Source organism: Podarcis liolepis, assembly GCF_965112155.1.
Source record: "Podarcis liolepis genome assembly, chromosome: 3".
NCBI classification, from domain to species: Eukaryota; Metazoa; Chordata; class Lepidosauria; order Squamata; family Lacertidae; genus Podarcis; species Podarcis liolepis.
The window spans coordinates 67,278,526-67,302,631 of record NC_139557.1 but is presented as its reverse complement, the minus strand read 5'-3'; the positions used below and the strand labels follow the sequence as shown (position 1 = coordinate 67,302,631).

At 40.1% G+C, this 24,106-nt stretch overlaps 1 protein-coding gene across 5 annotated transcripts; it reads left to right on the top strand.

Annotated features, from left to right (window-relative positions):
• Window positions 1–22,992, top strand: LATS1 (large tumor suppressor kinase 1). 5 transcript variants are annotated; one of them, XR_014523518.1, is made up of 9 exons: window positions 90–303; window positions 4,886–5,363; window positions 8,720–8,870; window positions 10,388–11,883; window positions 14,228–14,285; window positions 15,196–15,778; window positions 16,448–16,630; window positions 17,445–17,551; window positions 17,680–22,992. XR_014523518.1 is itself a non-coding variant. In XM_083493944.1 (8 exons), exons 2-8 carry the CDS (start codon window positions 5,013–5,015, stop codon window positions 18,184–18,186), a joined length of 3,378 nt encoding a protein of 1,125 aa, XP_083350070.1. In that variant the 5' UTR covers window positions 1–303; window positions 4,886–5,012; the 3' UTR covers window positions 18,187–22,992. The 5 variants fall into 5 exon arrangements, 3 of the variants coding, with proteins under 3 accessions (XP_083350070.1, XP_083350071.1, XP_083350072.1); XR_014523519.1 differs by having other exon boundaries at window positions 165–659; window positions 17,680–18,852; XM_083493944.1 differs by lacking the exon at window positions 14,228–14,285 and having other exon boundaries at window positions 1–303.
• The last annotated feature ends 1,114 nt before the right edge of the window (window positions 22,993–24,106 follow it).

The following is a 24,106-nucleotide window of genomic DNA, read 5'->3' as shown; positions in this document are numbered from 1 at the left end:
GCATTCCAAAGCGGGGGGAGAGGAGGAGGAGGCCAGAAGCCGGCGAAACACGCAAAGGAAGACGGGAAAAGGTTTTACATCCGGGAACCTTGGGCGACAGGCCCTCCGACAAAATGGCGGCCCGGAACTGAACCCCGGAAAAAAGGGGGGTGGGAGATATTGCAGGGGGGAGGGGACGAGCAACTGCTGCCATCAGCACCGGGGACCGAAGCTTTACTGGCCGCTGCAGAGACGCGCCGCTCCCGCCCCTCTGGGAATCGCTCGCCTTGAGGCGCTGCCGTCTCCTCCTCCTCCCTCAGGCAGGTGGGTAGGAAGGCTTGGCTGCAGTTCCGCCTCAGGGAAGGAAACTCGGTGGCTAGTTAATGGGGAAGGCCCTGCGCACCGCACGCCTTGGCCTGGGGTGTTATAACGGGTCCTTCGCTGCCACGGCAAGAACGTCGCTGCCTCCCTTGCGTGGTGAGCGTCTCACCTCCTTCCTCCCCCCGCATTCCTCCGTCTCCGTACAGCTTCTCTCAGGCAGGTTTCTGGCCTTTTTGGTGTCGTGGGCGTTCCTTATTAGACCATCCGTCCCATTCAACCTTAGACACCCGCTTGCAGCCACCTTATTTATTTCCTGCTCTCCATCTGTTCCCCACTTTTTCATGCCGTGCTGACGAGAAGTAAGTGCAACGTCTTTACGAAGTAGCTGTTCTCTTTTATTTCTCTGTTTGGAATTTCGTTTTCCTGTCAGATCTCTCTATCTTGCTGACTGGTTTTTAAAAAATGATAATTAAAGAAAGGTAGTAGTTAACATTCTCCCAGGGCAGATCAGAATTGTTTAGAAACCTGCCTACTATTTCTCCAACCAGCCAGATCTGTATTATAATTTTTTAAATGTTTCATCTTACTGCTTGGAATAATGATTAGATGAAAAAGAATGCCTGTTCAAAGTATAACACCAATGTGAATCTGAGATTAATCTGCAAGATCAAATCACTTAACAGAGAACATTATCTAACTGATATGATGCTGAAAGGCTTTTCTTTTTCTGGTTTACAGTACTGTATAGTACTTTGCTTAGGTGCACTTTTGAGTTGAACTGATCTATAGTCATAAATAGCCTAATTGTGAAGAAAAACCTGCAGTTGAAGTTTTTTTCTCTTTAAACCACAGCTCCACTTCCAAGTATTTTGGTATTGATTGTCATTATTAAATATTAGGTGCTTAACATTCTGCTGTATGCTATACAAATAATAAAATAGACAAACTTTTGCCTAGATGGCATACTATATTATCTTGTGCCCAGGGTGGAGAGAGGGAATATTGTAAACAAAAAACACAGAATCTCAGATATATAAATTTTACTTAAGGGGGGAGGAATGAAAAGATTACTGTTCTTTTGTTTTAAAAGTGTGCCTCAATGTGGTGTTTTTGCGACATAATGATTGTAGGTATTAACAGTTATAAAAGTTAGCTGTGTCTTTTGTCCTCATAGTTTATAGCGTGGGTAGGCAAACTAAGGCCCCTAGGGCCGGATGTGGCCCAATCACCTTCTAAATCCGGCCCCCAGATGGTCCGGTAATCAGCATGTTTTTACATGAGTAGAATGTGCCCTTTTATTTAAAATGCATCTCTGGGTTATTTGTGAGGCATAAGAATTTGTTCATATTCCAACACCCCCAAATATAGTCCGGCCCCCCACAAGGTCTGAGGGACAGTGGACCGGCCCCCTGCTGAAAAGGTTTGCTGACCCCTGGTTTATAGTATTGCATTGGCATTTATGAGCTATTGGACTTTTGCTCCATTGTTATAGGTTTCCTAACAGCTTGATCTTACACATGTTTATTCAAGTTTAATTTATTTAAATTGGGCTTACTCCCAAGTATGTTTGTGATCTAAGGTAGTGGTTTCCAAACTTGTTATCTCCTGGACCGGACCACCTGAAAATTGCTGAGTGTCTTGGCAGACCACTTAATGATTTTCTATTTGTTTAGCAATTGTACTGTGCTGTCCTAGATACTGAAGTATTTCTTTAAAATTGTATGGAATTCAAATTTTAATACAATAACTTGGCGCTCAGGACTCTTAAGTGGAATCAGCAAATACTGCATCTCCATTCTACCTGCAAGAATGTCCAGTTTGCAGAGCAGCAGCTTCCTTTAATCAACACATTTCCATTAGAGAAGCCTTTTTCATTTGTAACATGGCAGGTCTGAATCCAGCTCTTTGTGAATTAAAGCATGACTAGTGATGGACGCGGGTGGTGCTGTGGGTTAAACCACAGAGCCTAGGACTTGCTGATCAGAAGGTCGGCGGTTCAAATGCCCGTGATGGGGTGAGCTCCCGTTGCTCAGTCCCTGCTCTTGCCAACCTAGCAGTTCGAAAGCACGTCAAAGTGCAAGTAGATAAATAGGTACCACTCCGGCGGGAAGGTAAACGGCATTTCCGTGCGCTGCTCTGGTTCACCAGAAGCAGCTTAGTCATGCTGGCCACATGCCCTGGAAACTGTCTGCGGACAAACGCCAGCTCCCTCAGCCAGTAAAGCGAGATGAGCGCCGCTATCCCAGAGAGTTGTCTGCGACTGGACCTAATGGTCAGGGGTCCCTTTACCTTTACCTTTAGTGATATTTAGCAGGAAGAGAAAAATAGTTTTAAACTTTAATATATTGAAAGAAAACAGAAGGGACACAAGCCAATTCCTATCAGCTTTTAAAAAATAAGTTAATACAACATGTAATATTTTAGTTCACATATAGTGTTGAGCATTTCTAGTTGATTCCTATTCAAAGAGGTATTTTCATATTGGCCATCCCAGTAGGATTTCTTTCTTTCTTTATTACAGGTGTGGATTCCACATTCTTTCACTACTGCTTTTGAAAGCACTATGCTTCAAAAGCAAATTGCAGTGTAGCTGATACTTTGGTGGGTTTTTTAAGCCCACACCTCATTTGAAATGTGGAACTAAATGTGCCATTGGTAAAGTGTGGATAAAAACTTTAGAAGCTGTTCTTTTTTTCCATTGAGGACTGTTGAGGCTCATTAAAATCAATGTTGGATTGTCCACTGACTTAAGTGGGAAGAAGTAGATCATTTTGTTGAAAATGCAGACTTTAAGTAGGTAGTCCTTTTTAAAAGGTGAGTGGATAGTCCTGCAGGTCTTTGCCTCTTGTGTACCTACTATCTTTGCAGTATTTTAACTGGATTGATGGCCTATGTTCTTAGCACTACCTTGAACATCCTTCATTGAAAGCAAATATATAGGACAACATCTAGTGATGTCCACCTGATTGTGCAGCAGATTTCTGTGTATGCAATGGGACTCCCCTTCCTTTGCTCCCTTAGCTCCCCTACATGCCCTCCAAATCTCCAAAGGGCCCTTTAACCCCAGAGGTGACTAGAGGGAAAGAGGATAGGGCAGCTATTGGGAGGTGGGGCCAGGTACATCGAGATGGAGCTAAAGATAGGGGAAGTACTGTACTACAGTTTTGTGAGACACACTTATTTTAGGGTAAACCTCATTGAACAAAGTGGGACTTCTGAGTAAGATTGTGTTAGTAATCTTGACTATGTCCTACTTCAGAAATATAATTAGTCATTACATAGTGACACTACATCATTCCTATAGAGAAACCAGCAAAATGTTACCTTCAGGAACAGTTATTTTGCCACATGCAGCTCGATCCAATGCATGATTACTTATTGAATGGAATATGACTGGCTCCCAAAGTAGTATATATTGGATTGCATTCCTGTGCCTTTGACAGTAGCTTAACATGCTGAAGCTCTTCATAACATGTCTATATCAATTGTGGGGAAAGCAGTTTCCAGCCAGTGTACTTAGAAGTGGCCTTATTCCTAAGTGCATTGGAGTACAGCCTTCATAGAAACCCTGCTTTTCATATCAGGCTACTGCTAAACTCACGGAAGCAGGAAAATAAAGTTGGTAATCCTGCTGCTAGTCTAGAAAGATGCCTTGGGGGACAAGTAGAATTGCCACCTTTTCCTCACTGGATTCTTGTGCCTTCAAACAGCTGCAAGGAGAAGCAAATTTTCAGCAGCTGTAACTTACCTAGGAATGGAAAATCCAGTTTGGAGCCTGATCTGGGTATCAAAATGAACTTTCATTAAATTTGCAATAGGAATAAAAGTTTCAAGTATCCATTTCACTGAGGATTGGTGAGGCTCGGAGACCAATAACATACTTGTCCATTTCAGAGAGTGTGCAGTTGCAAAAGCCTATTGTAGAGCAGAGAAAATGGTAGTTATGTTGTGTTTTATAAATCCAGATGTGCACCAGATGAGTTAGCTTCACTTAAAAATTTCAGAGGGGAAAAATGGAGTACTGCTACTGAAAGTAAACCTCCAACAAAGCTTTTCCAAAAGTGCATTTCAAGGACACCTCACCCCCATTTTAAAAGCAATTTAAAATATTTCTTTCTCCACAAACTAGACATAAGTTTAATTTACCCCAACAGAAATGACTTCTTGCAAAAAGAGGTCTGAATTTTTGCATAATAGTCTTGGACTTGGTTAGTTTGTTTTGAGAGTCTGCAGTCAATACCAGCAGTATCCCCAGTCTTTGACAGCACACAGAACATTTACGTTGGGTGAGTTATACATGGATATCTCTGAAGTTGTGTCTTCTTTATAGAGTCTCTCCATGCCTGCTTCCCTCAATTCAAGCTAGGTTATAAAGAATAAAGCATTTTGCTAAAGCTGTCAGATCAAATCATTTGGAAACAAACATGTAAATAAAACTCTGGCTGCAATCCTATGCACACTTAATTGAGAGTAAAACCAAATGATCCCAGCAGGAGTTATTTTTTACTAAGCATGCATAGGATTTTGCTGTTGGCAGGAAAACAACAATTGGAAAATGTTATAACAATGACATTTATTTATTTAGGGTGGCTGACCTAGGTTTGAATGAATGGTTATCCTCCTGGAATCAAGGTCAACCGTGAATTTTGAAGTTGCCATCCAACTTGTTGAGTATATTGAAGGTGAATCTTCGTTAAAGGTTATACAGTTTCATGAAGAGAAGTGAGAAGCCAGAAGGTTATAGACAAATGAGGCCAAAAACTTTTCCTGCCAGTAATTACACTGGTAGCAGCCGGCAAATGTTGCAAGAAATACGAGAAAGCCTTAGAAATTTGCCTAAGCCCTCTGAAGCTGCAAAAGTTGAGCAAAATGTGGGTAAAATATCAACTGATGATCCCAGACAGGGTCGAAATCCCCCTAAATTTGTGACCTACCATAAAGCATTACAAGAAATTCGAAATTCTCTGCTTCCCTTTGCAAATGAAACAAGTTCTTCAACAAGAGGAACATCAGAAGTTAATCGGCAGATGTTGCAAGATCTACAAGCTGCTGGATTTGATGAGGTAAAATAACAAATTTAAGTGGTTACTTATATTAATGATAGTGCAAAAGCCATATGAAATCTTTGTGAATGTTTTGCTTGTAATTTGTTATTGGGGACTCAGAAAACAGTGTTGCAGGTAATATTTTGCTGCTTCCTATGCACATTCCTAGTATAAGCTTAATGTTCCTGTCTAGAAATGCAGAGTGTATAACTTTGGCTTTCTAGTGATTATAATTAGTTCTATTGGTTTTCAAAAGGATTTGTTTTTCTTTATTGATTGTGGTTCAGGTCTTTTCCACAAGCATTTCAGATTGCTAGCAACCTCTTATTTGATTAAAGTTAATACCATAAGTAATGTTAATGAGATGATTATTTTATACACTGTTGCTCTTTTTGTGTTTTCTGTTGTATCTTATTATTTTTGGGATTTCATTAGTGCATAAAATTCAAGTGCTTTAGATGGTGCAACAAATCAGCCCAAGTACCCAACTCTTTCAGTGTAACTTGTATACTTTTAAGATGCATCATGTTTTTGAGGCTGCATTCCTAACATGCTTACCAGAGGAAGTCTCTTTGCCATATTTCTCTCTTCTCTGGAGTCTGTCAATCATCTGCTTTGGATCATTTTCTCTTTATCTCTTTCCTCACAATCTTGTTAGTTATTTTGTTTTATGCTGAACCTTCAGCTTCACTTCTATATTTGTTTCCATTTCTGATAACTCTGCTTGAGTTTTTGCTATTTCTGGCGAGATGTGTTTCCATTCGCTTTCTCTTAACGTTTGCCAAACTGGGCTATTGGTCTTTTCTACTTCTTTACGTACACTATATTTATTTTCTTTTACTTTGCATCATTCTTCTCCTTTAAAGTTAAAGTTGTTTTTAATTCCTCTCTTTATTCAAGCTGTTTCAAAAAATTGTTCAAACATACCGTATTTTTCGCCCCATAAGACGCACCGGCCCATAAGACGCACCTAGTTTTTTGGGGGGAAATAAAGGGGGGGGAAATTATTTCCCCCCCAGGTGCGCTGCGCTAATCCCGAAGCTTGGGGTGTGCTGAGCTCAGCGCGCCCCAAGCTTCTGGGTGCCGGCAAGGTCTCCGCTAGCCCTGGGAGAGCCGGGGGGCTCTCCCAGGGCTAGCGGACCCCTGCGCTACACCAGAAGCTTGGGGCGTGCTGAGCTCAGCGCGCCCCAAGCTTCTGGGTGCGCGCAAGCAGTCCGCTAGCCTTGCGAGAGCCGCGGGGCTCTCCCAGGGCTAGCGGATCGCTGCGCTACACCAGAAGCTTGGGGCGTGCCGAGCTCAGCGCGCCCCAAGCTTCTGGGTGCGCGCAAGCAGTCCGCTAGCCTTGGGAGAGCCGCGGGGCTCTCCCAGGGCTAGCGGAGCACTGCGCTAATCCCGAAGCTTGGGGCGTGCGGAGCTCAGCGCGCCCCAAGCTTCTGGGTGCAGGCAAGCTCTCCGCTAGCCCTGGGAGAGCTGGGTCTCCCACAGCTAGCGGATAGCTTCCTGAAGCCTGGAGAGCGAGAGGGGTCGGTGCGTACCGACCCCCCTCGCTCTCCAGGCTTCAGGGAAAGCCTGCATTCGCCCCATAAGACGCACCCACATTTCCCTGTTCATTTTTGGAGGGGAAAAAGTGTGTCTTATAGGGCGAAAAATACGGTAAATATAACTAATATGTATTTTTTTGTTGTCCGCTTCCACTGCCAAGGCACTGGTGTAGTATTAATTATTAATTTATAGCTTTATAGCTTTGCTCTTCTCAGCTTTCTCTGGTCTCTTCCATCCTTTTAACTCTGCTGCTGATTTAGTTCATTTTGGCCACTGTCTTGGTTGTTGTTTGAATTACCTTCATTGAGTTCCTTATCAGAGACAGTTTTAATCTGTCACTTCCTTTTCTTAAACCTCTTCTCTATGGACACCCTCTTATCTATCTTGTATTTGTCTTCTCATAGTCTTCACCTCTTGCTTTACTTTCTCTCACACCCAGTGCTTTTTTGTTGCCACTGGTGAAAGGAATATGTAATGAACTAGGGACTAGGAGTTTCAAGGGAAAGTGGCAAGATATCCCCTTGCAGCTATTTCTGCTGCCTGCAACATACACCACTGAATTGAGAAACGTACTGCATGATGTAAGGGAGAGTTTTCCCTCTGTTTTCTTTCCCACTCCCTTGCAGCTGGGAGGCATCCCTTTGTCTGGGTGGCAGGAATGGATTTGGTGGATGAATATATCCTCAGTTGGGTTGCTGCTCCTGTTTATTCCAGAAAGTGGAGCTATTGAAATCAGGCAAAACTACCCTCTAAAGGAGAGCACCTTCCCTCAGTCTACTGACTTGAGTCAGGAGAGAGCTCAGACCTTTACCTTTATCTTTACCTTTCCCCCTTCTCCCTCTTTTTTGTCTGCCTTGTGTTTTCTTTAAGACCACTCTCTTATGTATTCTAAAGAGAGAGAAAGAAGCAGCTCAGTGTGCTTTTGATCCTACCCTGCCATCAGTATAATCCCCACACTCACTCTTTCCTCCTAATCCCGCATCACACTTTCTCCCACACTGCTAATCCCCAACCTTAAAATACATTGTACCAGGAAGAATAAATGTTAAATTCTAATAGAGCTCAGGGAAAGTTTGCCTCAAGTTTAATAGCTAATTGTACAACACTATGCACTAAGAAGCCTAAGGCTACAATCCTGTACCTGCTTATTGAAAGTAAGCCAAACTGAATTTAATGGAATTTACTTCTGAATAGGATAGTATTGCATTTTCAACTTCACAGTTATCAGTATTGGAGTTAGATAAAATGTCATTTAAAAGTCTTAAGGAGTGACAAAAAAAGAATCACCAAGCTACAGAGACGGATAGAAATATAGTAAGGCACTTCCGTGCAGAAGAAAAAGGACAGACTGCGAAGGATGCATCAGCCTTTGCAAGAGAGTTGATAATAACTTAAACTGTAAATTCAACCATATACTGTACAGAAGTGGACTCACTGTGTCCATTGGGGCTTACTCCCAGAAAAGGATTGCAGTCTTAGAATTCTTACAATATATAAAATCTATTGAATTTTTATTTAGTCTTTGAGGGTTAAATTATACTCTCCATGGAAAAGTATATAAGAAGCCCTGCCATCTAGAAGGTGTAATTTGGAGGGAGATACCAGCAGGAGACGGTTGATACATCCTTTCCCAACTGCCCACATGATTTGCATAATTAGCAAATTCTTTGCATAGTATGCAAATTAGGCCACATTTGGGGAACTGAAATCTAGATCTTACCTAGACATCTTCATGGTGCATTAAAGGTTTGAATGTGTTCCTTCCACCCTTTTTTGTTGTGAGTTATTGGAGGTTTTATTTTAAAACCTTTCTCCTCCCACTCTCCAAATAGGATATGGTTGTACAAGCTCTGAGACAAACCAACAGCCGCAGTATAGAAGCAGCAATTGAATTCATAAGTAAAATGAGCTACCAAGATTCTCGGCGAGAACAAATGGCAGCGGCAGCAGCTAGACCTGTTAACGCTGGCACAAAACCACCAGGTAGGTGTAAAGATAAAAAAGGTAAAGTACTGCTGGATGGTTAAGTCCAGTCAAAGGCGACTATGGCGTGCGGCGCTCATCTCGCTTCAGGCCAAGGGAGCTGGCGTTTGTCCACAGACAGCTTTCTGGGTCATGTGGCCAGAATGACTAAACCACTTCTAATATATGGCCTTGGAAACAAGATGCGAAACTGGCCACTTCCGCCGTGGTTGGAAATCTTATGGCAGAGGACAGAGAAATAAGCTTTGGAAGTTCAACATCCAAACAATAAAGACAAGACTTTTTAAAAAGTAGCATTTTCATTTATATATGCTACAAAATTTTATGTTCAGTGTTACACAATGTTACAACAAACTACTGCAGCTCAATTAATTTTGTGTATTCAGTTCATTTTGACATCGGGTTGGACGAAGATGGTGTTATTTAACTTTTGAAGTGGGTATTTAATTAAAGGCTTGTTGAAATGGGGGGGGGGGTGTCTTTTTGCTATTGCTTTCATTCTAACTCAGTACACCAGGAAGCCCCTGCACAAAGAAGGGAAGTAAGTTGAGAATGCTTCCTCATCTCATCTGGCTAGCTCCAGCCCCATTTCTCTCCCACCTTTGGGTTGGCATCTGGAAAACTGGGTATAGCTGGAGAAAGGCAATACATAGAGATCTGGACCAAGTTTTACAGCAATGGGTTACTTAACATATTATATTCAAATGTGCATAACTAAACCTTTTAAAAAAAATAAATTGAAAAACTGCCTCAGGAAAGGAGTGTAAGAGGGAGGGATGCTTAGTCTATTCTCCACCTGCCATGTCTGTGCTGAAAATCAAATGCCTCCTTCCCCCAGAGACTTTCTTGTGGAGTTCCACAATTTTCTTTGTCCTATCATACTCAGAAATTAACCACAAAAGAGAGAAAAGCCTCTTGAGCATAGGAACAATTTGGTGCAAATAAATATCTGGATAGGAAAAATAGTGTCCTCCTGTTGCTGCTTTCCTTTTGGGGGGAAAAATCTGTTTGGGCTCAGTTACATGCAGTTGTTTGTAATATGTAGTTACACAAAATATCCAGAAGAAACACCTGTGATATTTCGGGTCCTCCCCACCCCAGTCAGGTCTCTTAATTCCTCAAATAAGAAATAAAACAAAGTAGGCAATACCCCCTAAAAAAATGGACAATGCCTCCCAACAAAACAACCAAGAGAGGGAAAATAAACTTAACTTTTAAAAATAAAAAATGGTTGGGGAAAGCATGCCTGAGGGTATAAACTCTTTAGGATCTTCCAGTCTTTTTCTGTGCATAAATTTGAATTAGTTCATGCCCCTTATTCCTAGAAGTAAGTTCTTTTTAATTAATGTTTTTAAACTCAAATGAATCATTCATATTGTTTATTCAAAGTTATATTTGAAGTTTGCTTCTGTTTCCATGAAACATTACATTTATTAATGCTATGAAATTCCTGTTCTGAAATAACAGTGCACTGTGTAATAAAAAGCATACTGTTGTTTTGTTTTTAAAACAAATAGGGGGAGTGCAGCAGTCAGTCAACCGCAGGCAGAGCTGGAAAGGTTCTAAAGAATCCTTGGTGCCTCAGAGACATGGTCCTGCATTGGTAGATGGCCTGGCATTTCATTCCGAGAATCCCATTTCTCAGCCTGATGGAGGAAGACCCTTGTCTGGCTCTGGAATAACAGGATTTGCTCAGGCTCATCCTGGTAATGGACAAAGAGCAAATCCGCCACCTCCACCTCAAGTAAGGAGTGTAACCCCTCCTCCTCCACCTCCCAGGGGAACAACTCCACCTCCCAGAGGAACAACTCCACCTCCTCCTTCCTGGGAAACAAATTCTCAGACAAAACGGTATTCTGGTAGCATGGAATATATGATCTCTCGCATTTCTCCAGTGCCACCAGGGGCATGGCAAGATGGCTATCCTCCGCAACCTATAAATCCGTCATCGATGAATCCTTCCACACAGGGACAAAGAGGTATTAATTCTGTTCCTGTTGGCAGGCAACCAATAATCATGCAAAGTTCAGTTAACAACAAATTTAGTTTTTCATCTGGAAGGGCTGGAATACAAAATGGCAATTGTCAGACTGATTATATTGTTCATCAAAATATTGTGCCTGGTAACTCAGCAAATCGTCAACCACCACCGCCTTACCCCATGTCTCCGGCAAGCCAGCAAAGCCCCACACCTTTGCAAATGCAAGCAGGAGGCTCTGCAGCCCCATCATATCCTAATGGGAACATTCCTCAGTCTATGATGGTTCCAAACAGAAACAGCCACAATATGGAGCTGTACAATATAAATGTTCCTGGAATCCCAACATCCTGGCCCCAATCGTCCTCTGGGCATGAAATTCCAACTTGGCAACCTAATATTCCAGTAAGGTCAAATTCCTTCAATAACCCTCTTGGAAGCAGACAAAGTCATGCTACCAATTCACAGACTTCTGCCACCACAGTAACTGCTGTTACTCCAGCTCCTATACAGCAGCCAGTAAAAAGTATGCGTGTACTGAAACCAGAGCTGCAAACTGCCTTAGCTCCTACTCACCCTTCTTGGATGTCACAACCAATGCAGGCTGTCCAACCCATCTCCTTTTCTGAGGGACCATGTACAAATATGGCAGTCCTGTCACCTGCGCCAGAGGCTCCAACATATCAAGGTCCACCACCACCTTATCCTAAGCATTTATTACACCCAAATCCACCTGTCACTCCTTACGATTCTGTTGCAAAGCCTGGCAAAGAGGATCAGCCCAGTTTCCCTAAGGAAGAAGAAAGTGAAAAGAATGAGAACAGCGAGGGAATGGACAGAGAAAAGAAGCAAATAACAACTTCACCAGTCCCTGTTAGGAAAAACAAGAGAGATGAAGAAAGAAGGGAGTCCCGCATTCAGAGCTATTCTCCTCAGGCTTTTAAGTTCTTTATGGAGCAGCATGTCGAAAACATACTGAAATCTCACCAGCAGCGACTCCATCGTAAGAAACAACTGGAAAATGAAATGATGCGGGTAAAGCCTTTTAATTATTTAATTCCTACTTCTGTGTTGCTTCTGTGTGGAATGTTTTTCAAGCCTTATATCATTGTGTCAAATCTCTGAGGTGCACTAGGCTGACCTTCAGTGATTTACTCATGGCCAAACACTCTGAATCTGAGATCTTTTATACCCAAATGCCAGGAGCAGCTGGTGTAATGGGTTAGAACTGTGGAGCCATCTTCCTGGCAGCACCATTGCTGCAGCATACCAGGGCAGTGTTTAGGTGGAGCATCAGCGAGGTTGGGGCTCCATGAATGCACCAATGGGAGTACCAGATCGACTTTTTGACACTCCACTCCAATGATGGCCAGGTAAGCTGCAGCAGTGTTGGTGTCTGAAGGACATGTCTATGGCTCTAGCGAACCACATTGGCCGTTACTGTTAGATGCAATACTATCATTTGCCACAGCCCCCAAAATTCATACTTAGATAATTTGTTGAATCTGAGTTGTTTCCCTTATATGTATTATATCATGCAACAGTATGAAGGTAGATGTGTTGGGTATTTGTGTCTAGGAAGAAAAGTTATAAAAAATTGTTTCTGAAGTAATGTTGCATGAGCAAAATATACTTAAGCTCCTGCAAGGACCTGTTTCAGGTTTTTTGGTCATTTCTATAGCAGGCGTTTGTGACATATGCTACTAACTTACCTCTTCCATGTGCACAGTTGATGATAGTCTAGCTCTGTAGGAATGTAGCATTTGTTATAGTTCTACATTTACTCTCTTTTGAAAACTATAAATAAATAATTAAATATTATACCTAGCAGATAAATGGCTTTGATCCTGAGTTGCTGTTTGACTACCAGAAATGACTCTGAGCCTAAGATCTAAGCCTGTATCTGTACAATCTCAAATTCAGTTCCATAATATATTTGCAGAATTTATACTTTCACCTTCAATTAAAGTCCCAGGGCAGCATTTCCAGGATACTGTTTTGTCCTATGGATTCTTGTTGTTCACTCTGTTTCTCTCTTTAATGTAGTAGTGGTAGAATTCAGCCTCAGACCACAGGTGTTGTTACATATCTCTTAAACTTAAAGATCCTAATGCAGGCTTCCTCAACCTCGGCCCTCCAGATATTTTTTGGCCTACAACTCCCATGATCCCTAGCTAGCAGGACCAGTTGTCCGGGATGATGGGAATTGTAGTCTCAAAACATCTGGAGGGCTGAGGTTGAGGAAGCCTGTCCTAATGGAAGGAATCTCATTTGCAGGGGGGAAACCCTGAAAAACCAAAAGCTCCTCTAACAATCAGCAATAATGCTGCTCTAATCAGGGTATCAGGCTGGAATCACAGGAGAGCTTGAAGCTCTCTAGCCATTGTCTATACCTTTGTAGGAAAGGCCTACCTTTTCTATACCTTTGTAGGAAAGGCCTACCTTACTTTTTGAAAACAGGGTTCTTGGTTAAAAAAAGAACCTATCTCCTTATGTCTGCTGAAGCCAAGTTGGTGCATTCAAGAAACTATAAAAGGAATGCATGCAATCAGGAAGCACTGGAAAATGGGTAGAAACAAGTGATCTAAAAATGCAGTATGCCGACTTTCAACTTTATTGCTCAGAAGAGAAACAAATTGTTGATGCCATGAGAGTTGGGAATGGGGAAGTCGGAAACTTATTTATATGTGGCCAACCAAGGATATACACAAGTGTAGTCAGAAGCAGACAGCTTCCCTAGGAATGTGCCAAAGAGATGAAGTATTATTTCCCCCAAACTCTAGCAACACTGATTCTGCTAGGACCATTACTTCTAAATCTGAGCTTTGCAGCTATTTTTTGTGGCAGACATGAGCCTAGAAGTAAGTGACTCAGTAGACTGAGAGATTTAATAAATCCTGTGATGAATACAGGCTAACAAGATATAAGGGTTTTCCTTAATCTTGCTAATTTTATGTTAAGCTATTTGATGGAATGTAAAAGGCCTCTTTGAAAGAAAACAACAACTGTATACCCTCCAAAATTATGTGACGTAGGAAGGAACTGTTTTAATCAGTTGTGAGTTCTTTTGATTTGTTACAGACAGATATATTTTGACAAAGCAGTGGAATTGCATTTATTACCCGTGTTAAAAATAAGCATTGGAATTTCAGCTGCATGTTATTAATTTCTAGTTTACACTTTCCCTGGAATCAAGGGTGAACCACCTTTCTCTGCTTCTGTGACATTCTTTAGAAGTGCAGTTTTGTTTTCAAAAAATATCCCTGTTAAATTGTATCTTTATGTAATAGTAAACTAACTGATGTGTAAATCAAATTCCAGTTCTTGCTTTTTCTACATGTTCATTCTTAGTCTCTTTCCTTTTCACTTTCACTAACAGCTGATTTAACTATTAAGGTGTTGGAAGCTTTCCTGACATCTCTACCCTTCGTTACTGGGTAGGCAAGTAATATTTTGGAGACAAGTGTTGCATTTACAGAATAGCATGGACTCTTTCTTAGGGACCCTGCATGCTTATTTGCATTTGAATTAAGCATGTATTCTTTCACTGTACTTAAATGTATTTATATCAGATTACTAATCTTCCTTCCTTTTCCTGTTTTATAAAATTATTTATGGTCTGCAGTAGCACAGGGATAATGATACAATCATACTTTTGTATTTTACTTAATTCTGTATACTTAAAAGTGGCTGGTTTATTTAGTAATTTCATTACTTATTTTGCCAGACACTTATTTGTATAACTTTCCACCCTCCTTTTCTTCTAAAGATTGTGTTCAACACAATTATAAATTGAGTCCTTTAACAGTGAAGGGTAGAAAGTCACATGGGAAGAAATAGTGCAGTTTCTTTAGTAAGATTTGAATCCTGATGGGAGAATACTACTTTGCTTGTCATGTAAACAGAAGAAATGTGAATGAGATCTAGCTTTAGCTGACTATTAAGAACATGTCTATGAAGGAAAGTAGTCAAAGCCATCCTGTCCCCCAAACTCTTAGCAGTAACGGAATGTTGTGTTCAGCTTGCCTATTTTCATCAGTCAAGACCCTCATCAAACCAATTGTCCTTAAATCCTGAGCCTCATTGTGCATGGCTCTTAGTGTATGGCTTTGTTATAATCACGCCTTTTAACCATTCCTGAAAACTACATTTTGTGTCATATTTGTTCTGAAGTGTTTTCATTGACTCCTAACATATTGCAATACAGAAATTAAAACAATAAAAATGGAGGCATTATTTCCTATTTAAGGACTGGTGCTTTGTTTGTCCTAAACCTGAGTTTGTAGACATTTTCCATGAGCAATTCTTCGTTTTTTTTACTTGTCAAATTTCATATTTGTTGCATAGGTTGGGTTATCCCAAGAAGCCCAGGATCAAATGAGGAAAATGTTATGCCAAAAGGAATCTAACTACATCCGTCTGAAACGGGCAAAAATGGATAAATCAATGTTTGTTAAGATTAAGACCCTTGGAATTGGGGCATTTGGAGAGGTGTGCTTAGCAAGAAAGGTGGATACAAATGCCTTATATGCAACAAAAACTCTACGTAAAAAGGATGTGTTACTTCGGAATCAGGTTGCTCATGTTAAAGCTGAACGGGATATCCTTGCAGAAGCTGATAATGAGTGGGTAGTTCGTTTGTACTATTCATTCCAAGATAAAGACAATTTATACTTCGTTATGGACTATATTCCAGGAGGAGATATGATGAGTCTGTTAATTAGAATGGGGGTCTTCCCAGAAAATATGGCCCGGTTCTACATAGCAGAACTGATCTGCGCAGTTGAAAGTGTCCATAAGATGGGATTCATTCATAGGGACATAAAACCAGATAATATTCTGATTGATCGTGATGGCCACATCAAATTGACTGACTTTGGGCTTTGTACTGGCTTTCGGTGGACACATGATTCCAAATACTACCAGAGTGGTAAGAGAAATGTTTGCAATAATAGCAATTTTGTTACTGCATATTAGCATATATAGTAGCAGCGTTTATCTGTATTTACTAGCAGGTTTTCCACATTGCTGCCTGACTGAGCACCATAACATTTTGTGAAGTCATTATCAAAGCAGAGGTAGTCTCAATCACCCATTATATAATATTAGATGTCTTTTGTAATCTTGTCCCACTTCAAAAAATATTAATGACTATTGTGAAATGACATCATTTAAAATACAGTGGTGCCCCGCAAGACGAATGCCTCGCAAGATGGAAGACCCGCTAGATGAAAGGGTTTTCCGTTTTTGAGCTGCTTCGCAAGATGATTTTCCCTATGGGCTTGCTTTGCAAGACGAAAACGTCTTGCAAGTGTTCCGATTTCCCCCCGCTCCCCCCCTTTTTCTAAGCCGCTAATAGCCTTTTAGCCGCTAATCCGCTAAGCCTTTAATAGCCGCTAAGCCTTTAATAGCCGCTAAGCCGCTAATAGGGTTGCTTCGCAAGACGAAAAAACCGCTAGATGAAGAGACTCGCGGAACGGATTAATTTCGTCTTGCGAGGCACCACTGTACATATACAGCAAAGATGAGCAAGATTTTGCTTCCCAGTCACCCCCTTCACAATTGCTTCTTTTGGTTTGCAAAATGTTTTCTATTGCAGGTGACCACCCACGTCAGGACAGCATGGATTTCAGTAATGAATGGGGAGATCCAGCAAGCTGTAGATGTGGAGACAGGTTGAAGCCACTCGAACGTAGAGCAGCACGTCAGCACCAGCGCTGTCTGGCACACTCATTAGTTGGGACACCAAATTATATTGCACCAGAAGTATTGCTGCGGACAGGTAAATGTTTCCTGTTGTTCCTTGGCAAAGTAATTTGGTGCTAGTTTCTGAAAATGATTACCCAAAAACGCAAACTGGTAGAATAAGGAAGCACCGCTATAATACAGGACTGTATACAGTGATACAAATGACAATTTATGCTGCTATATTTTGTAACACAACATAGTGTATCAATGTGAAGAACTCTTCATCCTAATAGGGGAAGATCACAGTTATCCAACATTGTATAGATTCCTCTGCTTGTGGTAAAGTACACCTAGATAGAAAAAGCACCTATTTTTAAGGTAGCTTCTCATTTCAGCTACAAGCGCAAACATGAACAATGAAGGTTTTCCCCTGTTTGGTGAGCCTACCATTTTTTCAAAATGTTTTTATCATACAGGTAACATTGTAATACGACTGTACTGTGACACTTTATGATCTTAAATTTTGTATCATTGTGCTACGTGTGATAGAGCTCCTGACTTTTAACAGTCCTGCTGCATAATAATTAGATTAGACTTCTGTTTGTATGCTGCCTTTCCACAAAACAAATTATGTTCAATAACATTTCAGCAATAATTTATATAAGCATTGAATATAGCAACATTTCTGAAATTGAATCAAGCCAAACTGCATACACATTAAAGTGCCACATGCAAAAGCATCACTAACCATCAGCCCATTTTTAAGACCTGAAAATAAAGTTACATGCAGTAGAAAATTGAAAAACATGATGGAAAAAAAAGAAATGGAAAAAATAGCTGGTGTATTCTCAAATTAAATCTAGAATTTTTATTGAAATATTGAATTACTGAGTTTTCTTTTGTTTCAGGATATACACAGCTGTGTGACTGGTGGAGTGTTGGGGTGATTCTCTTTGAAATGCTTGTTGGACAACCTCCCTTCCTGGCACAAACACCATTGGAAACACAGATGAAGGTATCAGAGGAAAATCTACTTTCGAATGTGTTTCAGAAGTGTTTCTTCACTTGTTGGTGAGGTTAGGTGTTTTATTACTGAAACAGTCTTCTAATTTTGTTGCACTTGTTTGTGTTTTTAATCTAAAGGTTATCAATTGGAAAACATCACTGCACATTCCACTGCAAGCAAAACTAACGCCAGAGGCATCTGACCTTATTATTAAGCTCTGCCGTGGGCCAGAAGACCGCTTAGGCAAGAATGGTGCAGATGAAATAAAAGCACATCCGTTTTTTAAATCTATTGATTTTTCAAGTGATCTGCGGCAGCAACCTGCTTCCTACATCCCTAAAATTACGCATCCCACAGACACATCAAATTTTGATCCAATTGACCCAGATAAGTTATGGAGTGAGGATAAGGAAGGGAATGTAAATGACACACTTAATGGGTGGTATAAAAATGGCAAACATCCTGAACATGCTTTTTATGAATTTACATTTCGAAGGTTTTTTGATGACAATGGTTACCCTTACAGCTATCCCAAGCCTATTGAATATGAATACAATAATTGCCATAGATTGGAGTCAGAATCAGATGAAGATGAGGAGAGGACCAGAAGAGAGGCCCAAAATCATGATCTAGTTTATATTTAGTGGAGGACTTAAACCATTCTTTGGGATTTCCAAGATGTATGCTACAAGAGAACCTGAAAAACAATTGGAAAGCTGGTTTTCTGCGCACTTGGGGTGGAGAAAAAGGATGCATGATCATTGTTGATCTAGTGGTTTTTCCTGTCTTTTTTTTCTCCCTATCAATACAGAAGTCCTTTTTCAAGCATTCATTTTTTCCAGCATTGTTAAAGAGGAATATAGAAAACAGTAATGTTAGGAAAAATAAATTGTAAAATAAATAGTTACACCTTTGTAAAGTATTCAGATTAGGAAACTGTAATTTCTTTAGGAAATTAGAGACTTGTCTATTTGTATATAGACCACATACATTTATTTTCCTCCCATAATTTTTCATTTTTTAAAATTGCCTTAGCTTGACCAAATATCATTAATACCATGTACTTACTAAACTGATAGTTGTTTTTCCTGACTATTTATCAAATTCTCACTCTAGATGAGACTGCAGAGAGTAAACTAGTAGGGATTTTCTGGCACTCTATGGGGGTTGTGGGTTTGGAACAAAGAAGCATAGGATTATAATCCAAAACCCATTTAGAAGTAAACTGTTGAGAATGTAGTGGGACTGACTTCTGAGTAAACATGCATAGGAATGTTTGTGTTTCTTCTGACAATAAATGATGATGTCCACATATTAGTAATTATTTTAATTTTGCTTGATTATTTTGTGAAGCATTACTGGCTTTGTGGTGCCATAACATAAAATTGAGGTGGGGGGAGCGTGTGTGTAGAGTGATACTGGCCTATCACAAAATGTCTTTGCTGGTTGATCTCATCCTGCATTGGAAAAGACTGAAAACACTTGAGTTCCTGTGATACATACATACTATGAATTATTATCCTATCCCTGTAAGAAACGCCATAACCAGGTTCCCTGCAGTTCCATTATTACTGTCCTTGTGCTGTATCATTTCAAACCAAAGGGCTTGTTTTGAAACAGGTGGTTCAGTTCCTTACTCCCAGATTCATTAACTAATTTGTACTGAACTAGTAATCCTGCTTACTGGGGATTAGGTATAATTTTATCTCTCCAGTAGACTGCTTCTGGGATACCTTTGAAGTTGCAGCGTCTTGTTTTATCATTCCAAGAATAATAGGCTAAATCCTGATTTCCATGGTACATGTTGGCTTGAAGATATTTCTTGTTTCCTGTATAGAGGGCACATGCTGCTGTTGCAGGTAACTGTTGTACCCACAAAATCTGTTTGTACCTCAGTGATTGTAGAAGGTAAATAGTTCTTCATCCCAGAGCCAGCTACTTTAAACTAAAGGAAAAACGGCAGATCATACAATTTTGCTTGCTTGATTTTTTTTAGAAAGCAGTTCCCCCCTGCACAGATTATTCTAAACGTCCTGCTCTCTAACACAGAGATGCACAAATAGTTACCCTCTCAAACCCATATGCTAGCCTTTTCACCCTTGAAGAATTAGCAGATTCAACATCCTGTAGTAGTCATACAACTACTTAAGAATATGTATATATCACTCTGGTTGTGAAAAATAATGTGATATGCTCTGAAGAATCTCCTTCCCTGATTAGTGCTTATTCTTTTGCAATGAGTTAATTTATTATTTATTATGATTCCTTGCTTTTCCTCTGATAATGACATAAATGGCTCATAAGAATCTTCTAGATAATCTTGTGCCTATATAGTTTAACATGGTCAGGGCTGCTTATTTTCAGCATTAGAACCAGATCTTGTGCCCTTTAGACCATTCTCTGGCCTGCTTACCTCTTGAGCAATAGGCATGTTTAATATTTTTCTATTAAAAACAGTAATATTCATTGAGTATAGGCTACTGCAAAATGCATATAGATATCTGTCTTCAAGAAAACCAATTGCTCCAGCACCTTTATCATTTAACATTCTGATTTACAATTTACCTTGTGTGGGTCCTACATATGATGGGTATAAAAAAACCAATTCATGCACCCTCCCTTAGCTGGTATAAAGCTTTTAGTCTTAACTAGAGAATCTTGTGAAAGTTCTGTGGGTGGCCAGATAGTCTTGTCTTGCTCCTCTACACTACAAAACATAAATTCTGTGTTTGGAGCTGAAGTGTGAATCAGACCTTGGAATGTCTAACTTTAGCATTATATAGGATGCAGTGTACAGTTATTCTAACTTTTGAGATGTGTTTTTTGTAAAAATAAAAAGTCCTATTTTAAAGAGGATTTTGAAGGTTGTCCCTTGTTTATTATTGATAGGAGTTCCAGTTAAACTGGCAAGTTGTTGTTTTTTGTCCTGCAATAAAATATAATATATTCCTGGCTAAAGCCAGATAAATTTAAACTGCTATCTACAGCTAAGTACACATGTGAACTTGCTTTCTCAGTTTCAAAACAGAATGTTCATCATCTAAACTCATAGAGAAAACAGAGAGATCTTATGTATCCCGAGTTCTCAAGTCCAGGAGCTGGCCTGTTTTGGAAGAGGTTACCCTGTCCTAGGAGCAGCAGGTCCATAGTTTAGGGGTTTTGGATTCAACTGAAGTTTCAGGTAGCCTTAGTGGCTATGAGTGCCTTTTTCCAGCTATGCACTATTTTGAAAATAAATGATTTGGTCACTGTATTCCAGACCCTGGAAACTTCCCAATTGGATCATTGCAATGCACTCTCCATTGGTCTGCCCTTAAAGATTACTTAGTAAGCTCAATTGATCAGGATTACTGGCTGGGATTCCATTTTCAATCATATAATCCCTTTTCTTAAACAGCTGCATTGGTTGCCTGTTCATTTCTGGGCCCAGTTTAAGGTGTTTATGTTAGTGTTTAAAGTAAATGGTGCTTCCGTCACGGTGTTCCGTTGCACCAGAAGTGGTTTAGTCCTGCTGGCCACATGACCCGGAAAGCTGTCTGTGGACAAACGCCAGCTCACTTGGCCTGAAGCGAGATGAGTGCCGCACCCCATAGTCACCTTTCACTGGACTTAACCATCCAGGGGTCCTTTACTGTTTACCTTTAAAGCCCTAAACTACTTAGGCCTCATATACCTGAAGGACCATCTCCTTCCCTGCAGACCCTCAGGTGTTAAGATCGGCAGAGGAGGCCTCTCTTTATAGTTTTGTTGCCCCCAAGAACTTTGGGCGAGGCTTAGAGAGGGCATTCTTGGTGACAGCCCCTAAACTGGAACTCCCACCCCACAGAGGTGTGTCTGGGACCCTCACTACAAAGTTTTCGAATATACTTGAGATGTATATTTGTGGAACCTACCCTACTTTTGTGATTAAAAAGTTTACAACAAACTACAAAGTTGTATTCTAAATTGTTGTGACCCACCCTGAGACCTTAGGTTGAAGGGCAAGTGATAAATAAAAATTAACCATAATAATAATCCAAATGTTAAGAATATATCAAAAGTTTTAGGTGCACAAATAAGGCCTGTTAAGTTTTCTAAATTTTGCCCATTACTGTTTTCAGCTAAGGAGTGATGATGTAACATTCACAAATGTAGACCCCAAATTAATTATTTTAATTAAGCTTGTTAATATTTATATGCAGAGAAATTATGAATGTGATGTGTGACTCTGCATTTTGGAACATTTAAAAAATAATATTCTGCCTCATTTGTTCCCTACTGTCCATCCAAAACATTCCAACAAATGCTACTTTTTCTTGGGGAAGGAGTGCTAAATTAGGATAACTGGTGTTTGTGAGAGTCCTCATATAAACAATGTCATGCTTTCCCACTCTTTGTGACTTATAGTCTTGGTGGACCTATTCTTTAGCAGTAGTCAGACTGGATTTATTGTAGCATCAGTTTTTATTAGCAATGTACTTCAGTTTGTGTGTCTTTATTGCCAAGTTGTGCCCTTGGAAAAACAGAAGATACGCTCATAAGCAATTGTGATGTTATAGTTGCCTTGTGTCCATGTGTAGATTTTCTCATACTTTTTTCAAAGTAGTCTCTGGTGTGAATTTCAAATATTTTATAGACTGCACAATTTACATTTTTCTTCGTAGAAGAAATTCTATTTTTTTAGTTTTGTAGTATTTTCAACAAAAAAGTTTGTGACGGGACCGAACAAAAGAGAGAAAACATAAACTTGTTCCACACTTGGTTTCTAAATAAACTTTTCAGTTAAAACGTTAAAAATGTCATTGCTTTGCTTTTCCACATACACATATGACCTGTATTTATATAAAATGTTCTATAATCATGTAATTGCATTGTAAATACGGTTGTACTATTTGCTTACATTCTTTCCTTGGGCGGGCCCTCTTGCTGATTCTTTTCTACCTTATTCGTAACCAACCTTACAGAATGTTTGACTAAAACTTCTCTCTCTTTTTTGGAGACTTTAAAAAAAAATCTGTTGTTGCAGTATGCAAAGCTGTGATGGAGAACCAGTTTTTTGGGGATTTTGTTGATATTGTATGCAGTGTGTGTGGGTTCATAGATGCTGCTGCTGTTACCCAAAGTACCTGTTAATTTTTGGCTGCAGATCTCTCGTATTTTAAACAAGACATTAGTATTTGCTGTAATGCAGCCAAAGGAAAGCAATGGTATATTTGGGTAAACATCTGATAGTAAAACTTTAAAATGCCTTAATATACCCTCCAGTGAAAGGCACTATTCAAGTTTACTTTTATATTGCATTTTGTATATATGCCTTTTGTATTGTAAACACTGCTGGTAAACATTACACTTTTATTAAGAAAATTCTGTAGTGTGGGAGAAGTGCCTTGACGGACAGTGTAACAATCATCTTTACATATTTCTGCATGTAATACTTGGTAATCCATTAAATTCCTTGAGTGTCTTATGGATCTCTTTCCACTTTTTAAATCAGTTTTCTCTAATGTACCATTTGCTGAGGTAATAAAATTTAAATTCAATGAATAAGCTGCTAATCAAATATAATTTTATACTGATGAAAAGTGTTGGTTTGGTCTTCCTCCTCTTTGTTGAATAGAGATATTGAAATCCTGGTCATTCAAATGTTATGCTGTATTTGTTTATAATGGCCATGGTTACCTGGCTCACAGGGAGCAACAGACAGATGGATCCATCTATCAGCTCATCCAAAACTCTGCTACATGGGTGAAGGGTGGTTTTCATACATTTTCCCTTGCACTAGTGTTAGGCTTGTATAGATGTCAGGGACCTACGGGTCTTTGGATCTCGGAGCTCCAAGGCCTCTAATGTCCTGGGGGGGTTGGGGGGGGAGCTTCTCTGGGTAGCAGCAGCAGTATCTTCACACCTGCCCTCACAGAACTTGGAGCCACTGGTACCATGCACCCGCACCAGTGGTGCTCTTCATCAGCTGATAGGCCTGCATACCATCCCATTACCATCTGACATGAGCATCCAGGGGTTAAGATTTTGCCCCCAGTTGTTATTTACTGTATTTCTAAAGCTGCCCTCATGCCATGGGATCCCAGGACAGTGTACAAATAGAGTATAAATCTTACCATGTAATGGAATCCCCCCCCCCCCATAAATATAGGTATTTTGAAAACCACAGTTCATAAGACTGGTAACTTCTTCCCAACTTAGGTACAAATCTAAGACCCTATCCTATTGGTCTTTATTCTAAAGTAACATGAAGTAGCATTCCAAAGTACAAATATAATAAAATATAAAATCAAAACTATAAAAAATACACAGCACTTTATGCTGCTTTTCTATACACACCTGAAAGTAAGCCCAGTTTAACTCTGAGGTCTACTTATTGGTAGATGCTCTGGGCTGTTGCATTGCTATGATACTACAGTTTGTGAAATGTATGAGGCTCTGTGAAATGCTATGAGTGTAGCATGATCCTACTGCTGCCAGTAAGGTAAGGTAAAAAGGTATTCCCTTGGCTTTGCTATGCCACTAAGCAAAAGAAGGAATCTACCCTCCACACGTCACCTCCCATCAGGCAGCAGAGCCAATGAT

Excerpts from the sequence above, each read along its gene's own strand:
- LATS1 (XM_083493944.1), top strand. The coding sequence starts at position 5,013 with ATGAAGAGAAGTGAGAAGCCAGAAGGTTATAGACAAATGAGGCCAAAA. Across the intron at positions 8,871-10,387 it reads CGCTGGCACAAAACCACCAG|GGGGAGTGCAGCAGTCAGTC; the intron begins GTAGGTGTAAAG and ends TAAAACAAATAG. Across the intron at positions 11,884-15,195 it reads TGGAAAATGAAATGATGCGG|GTTGGGTTATCCCAAGAAGC; the intron begins GTAAAGCCTTTT and ends TTTGTTGCATAG.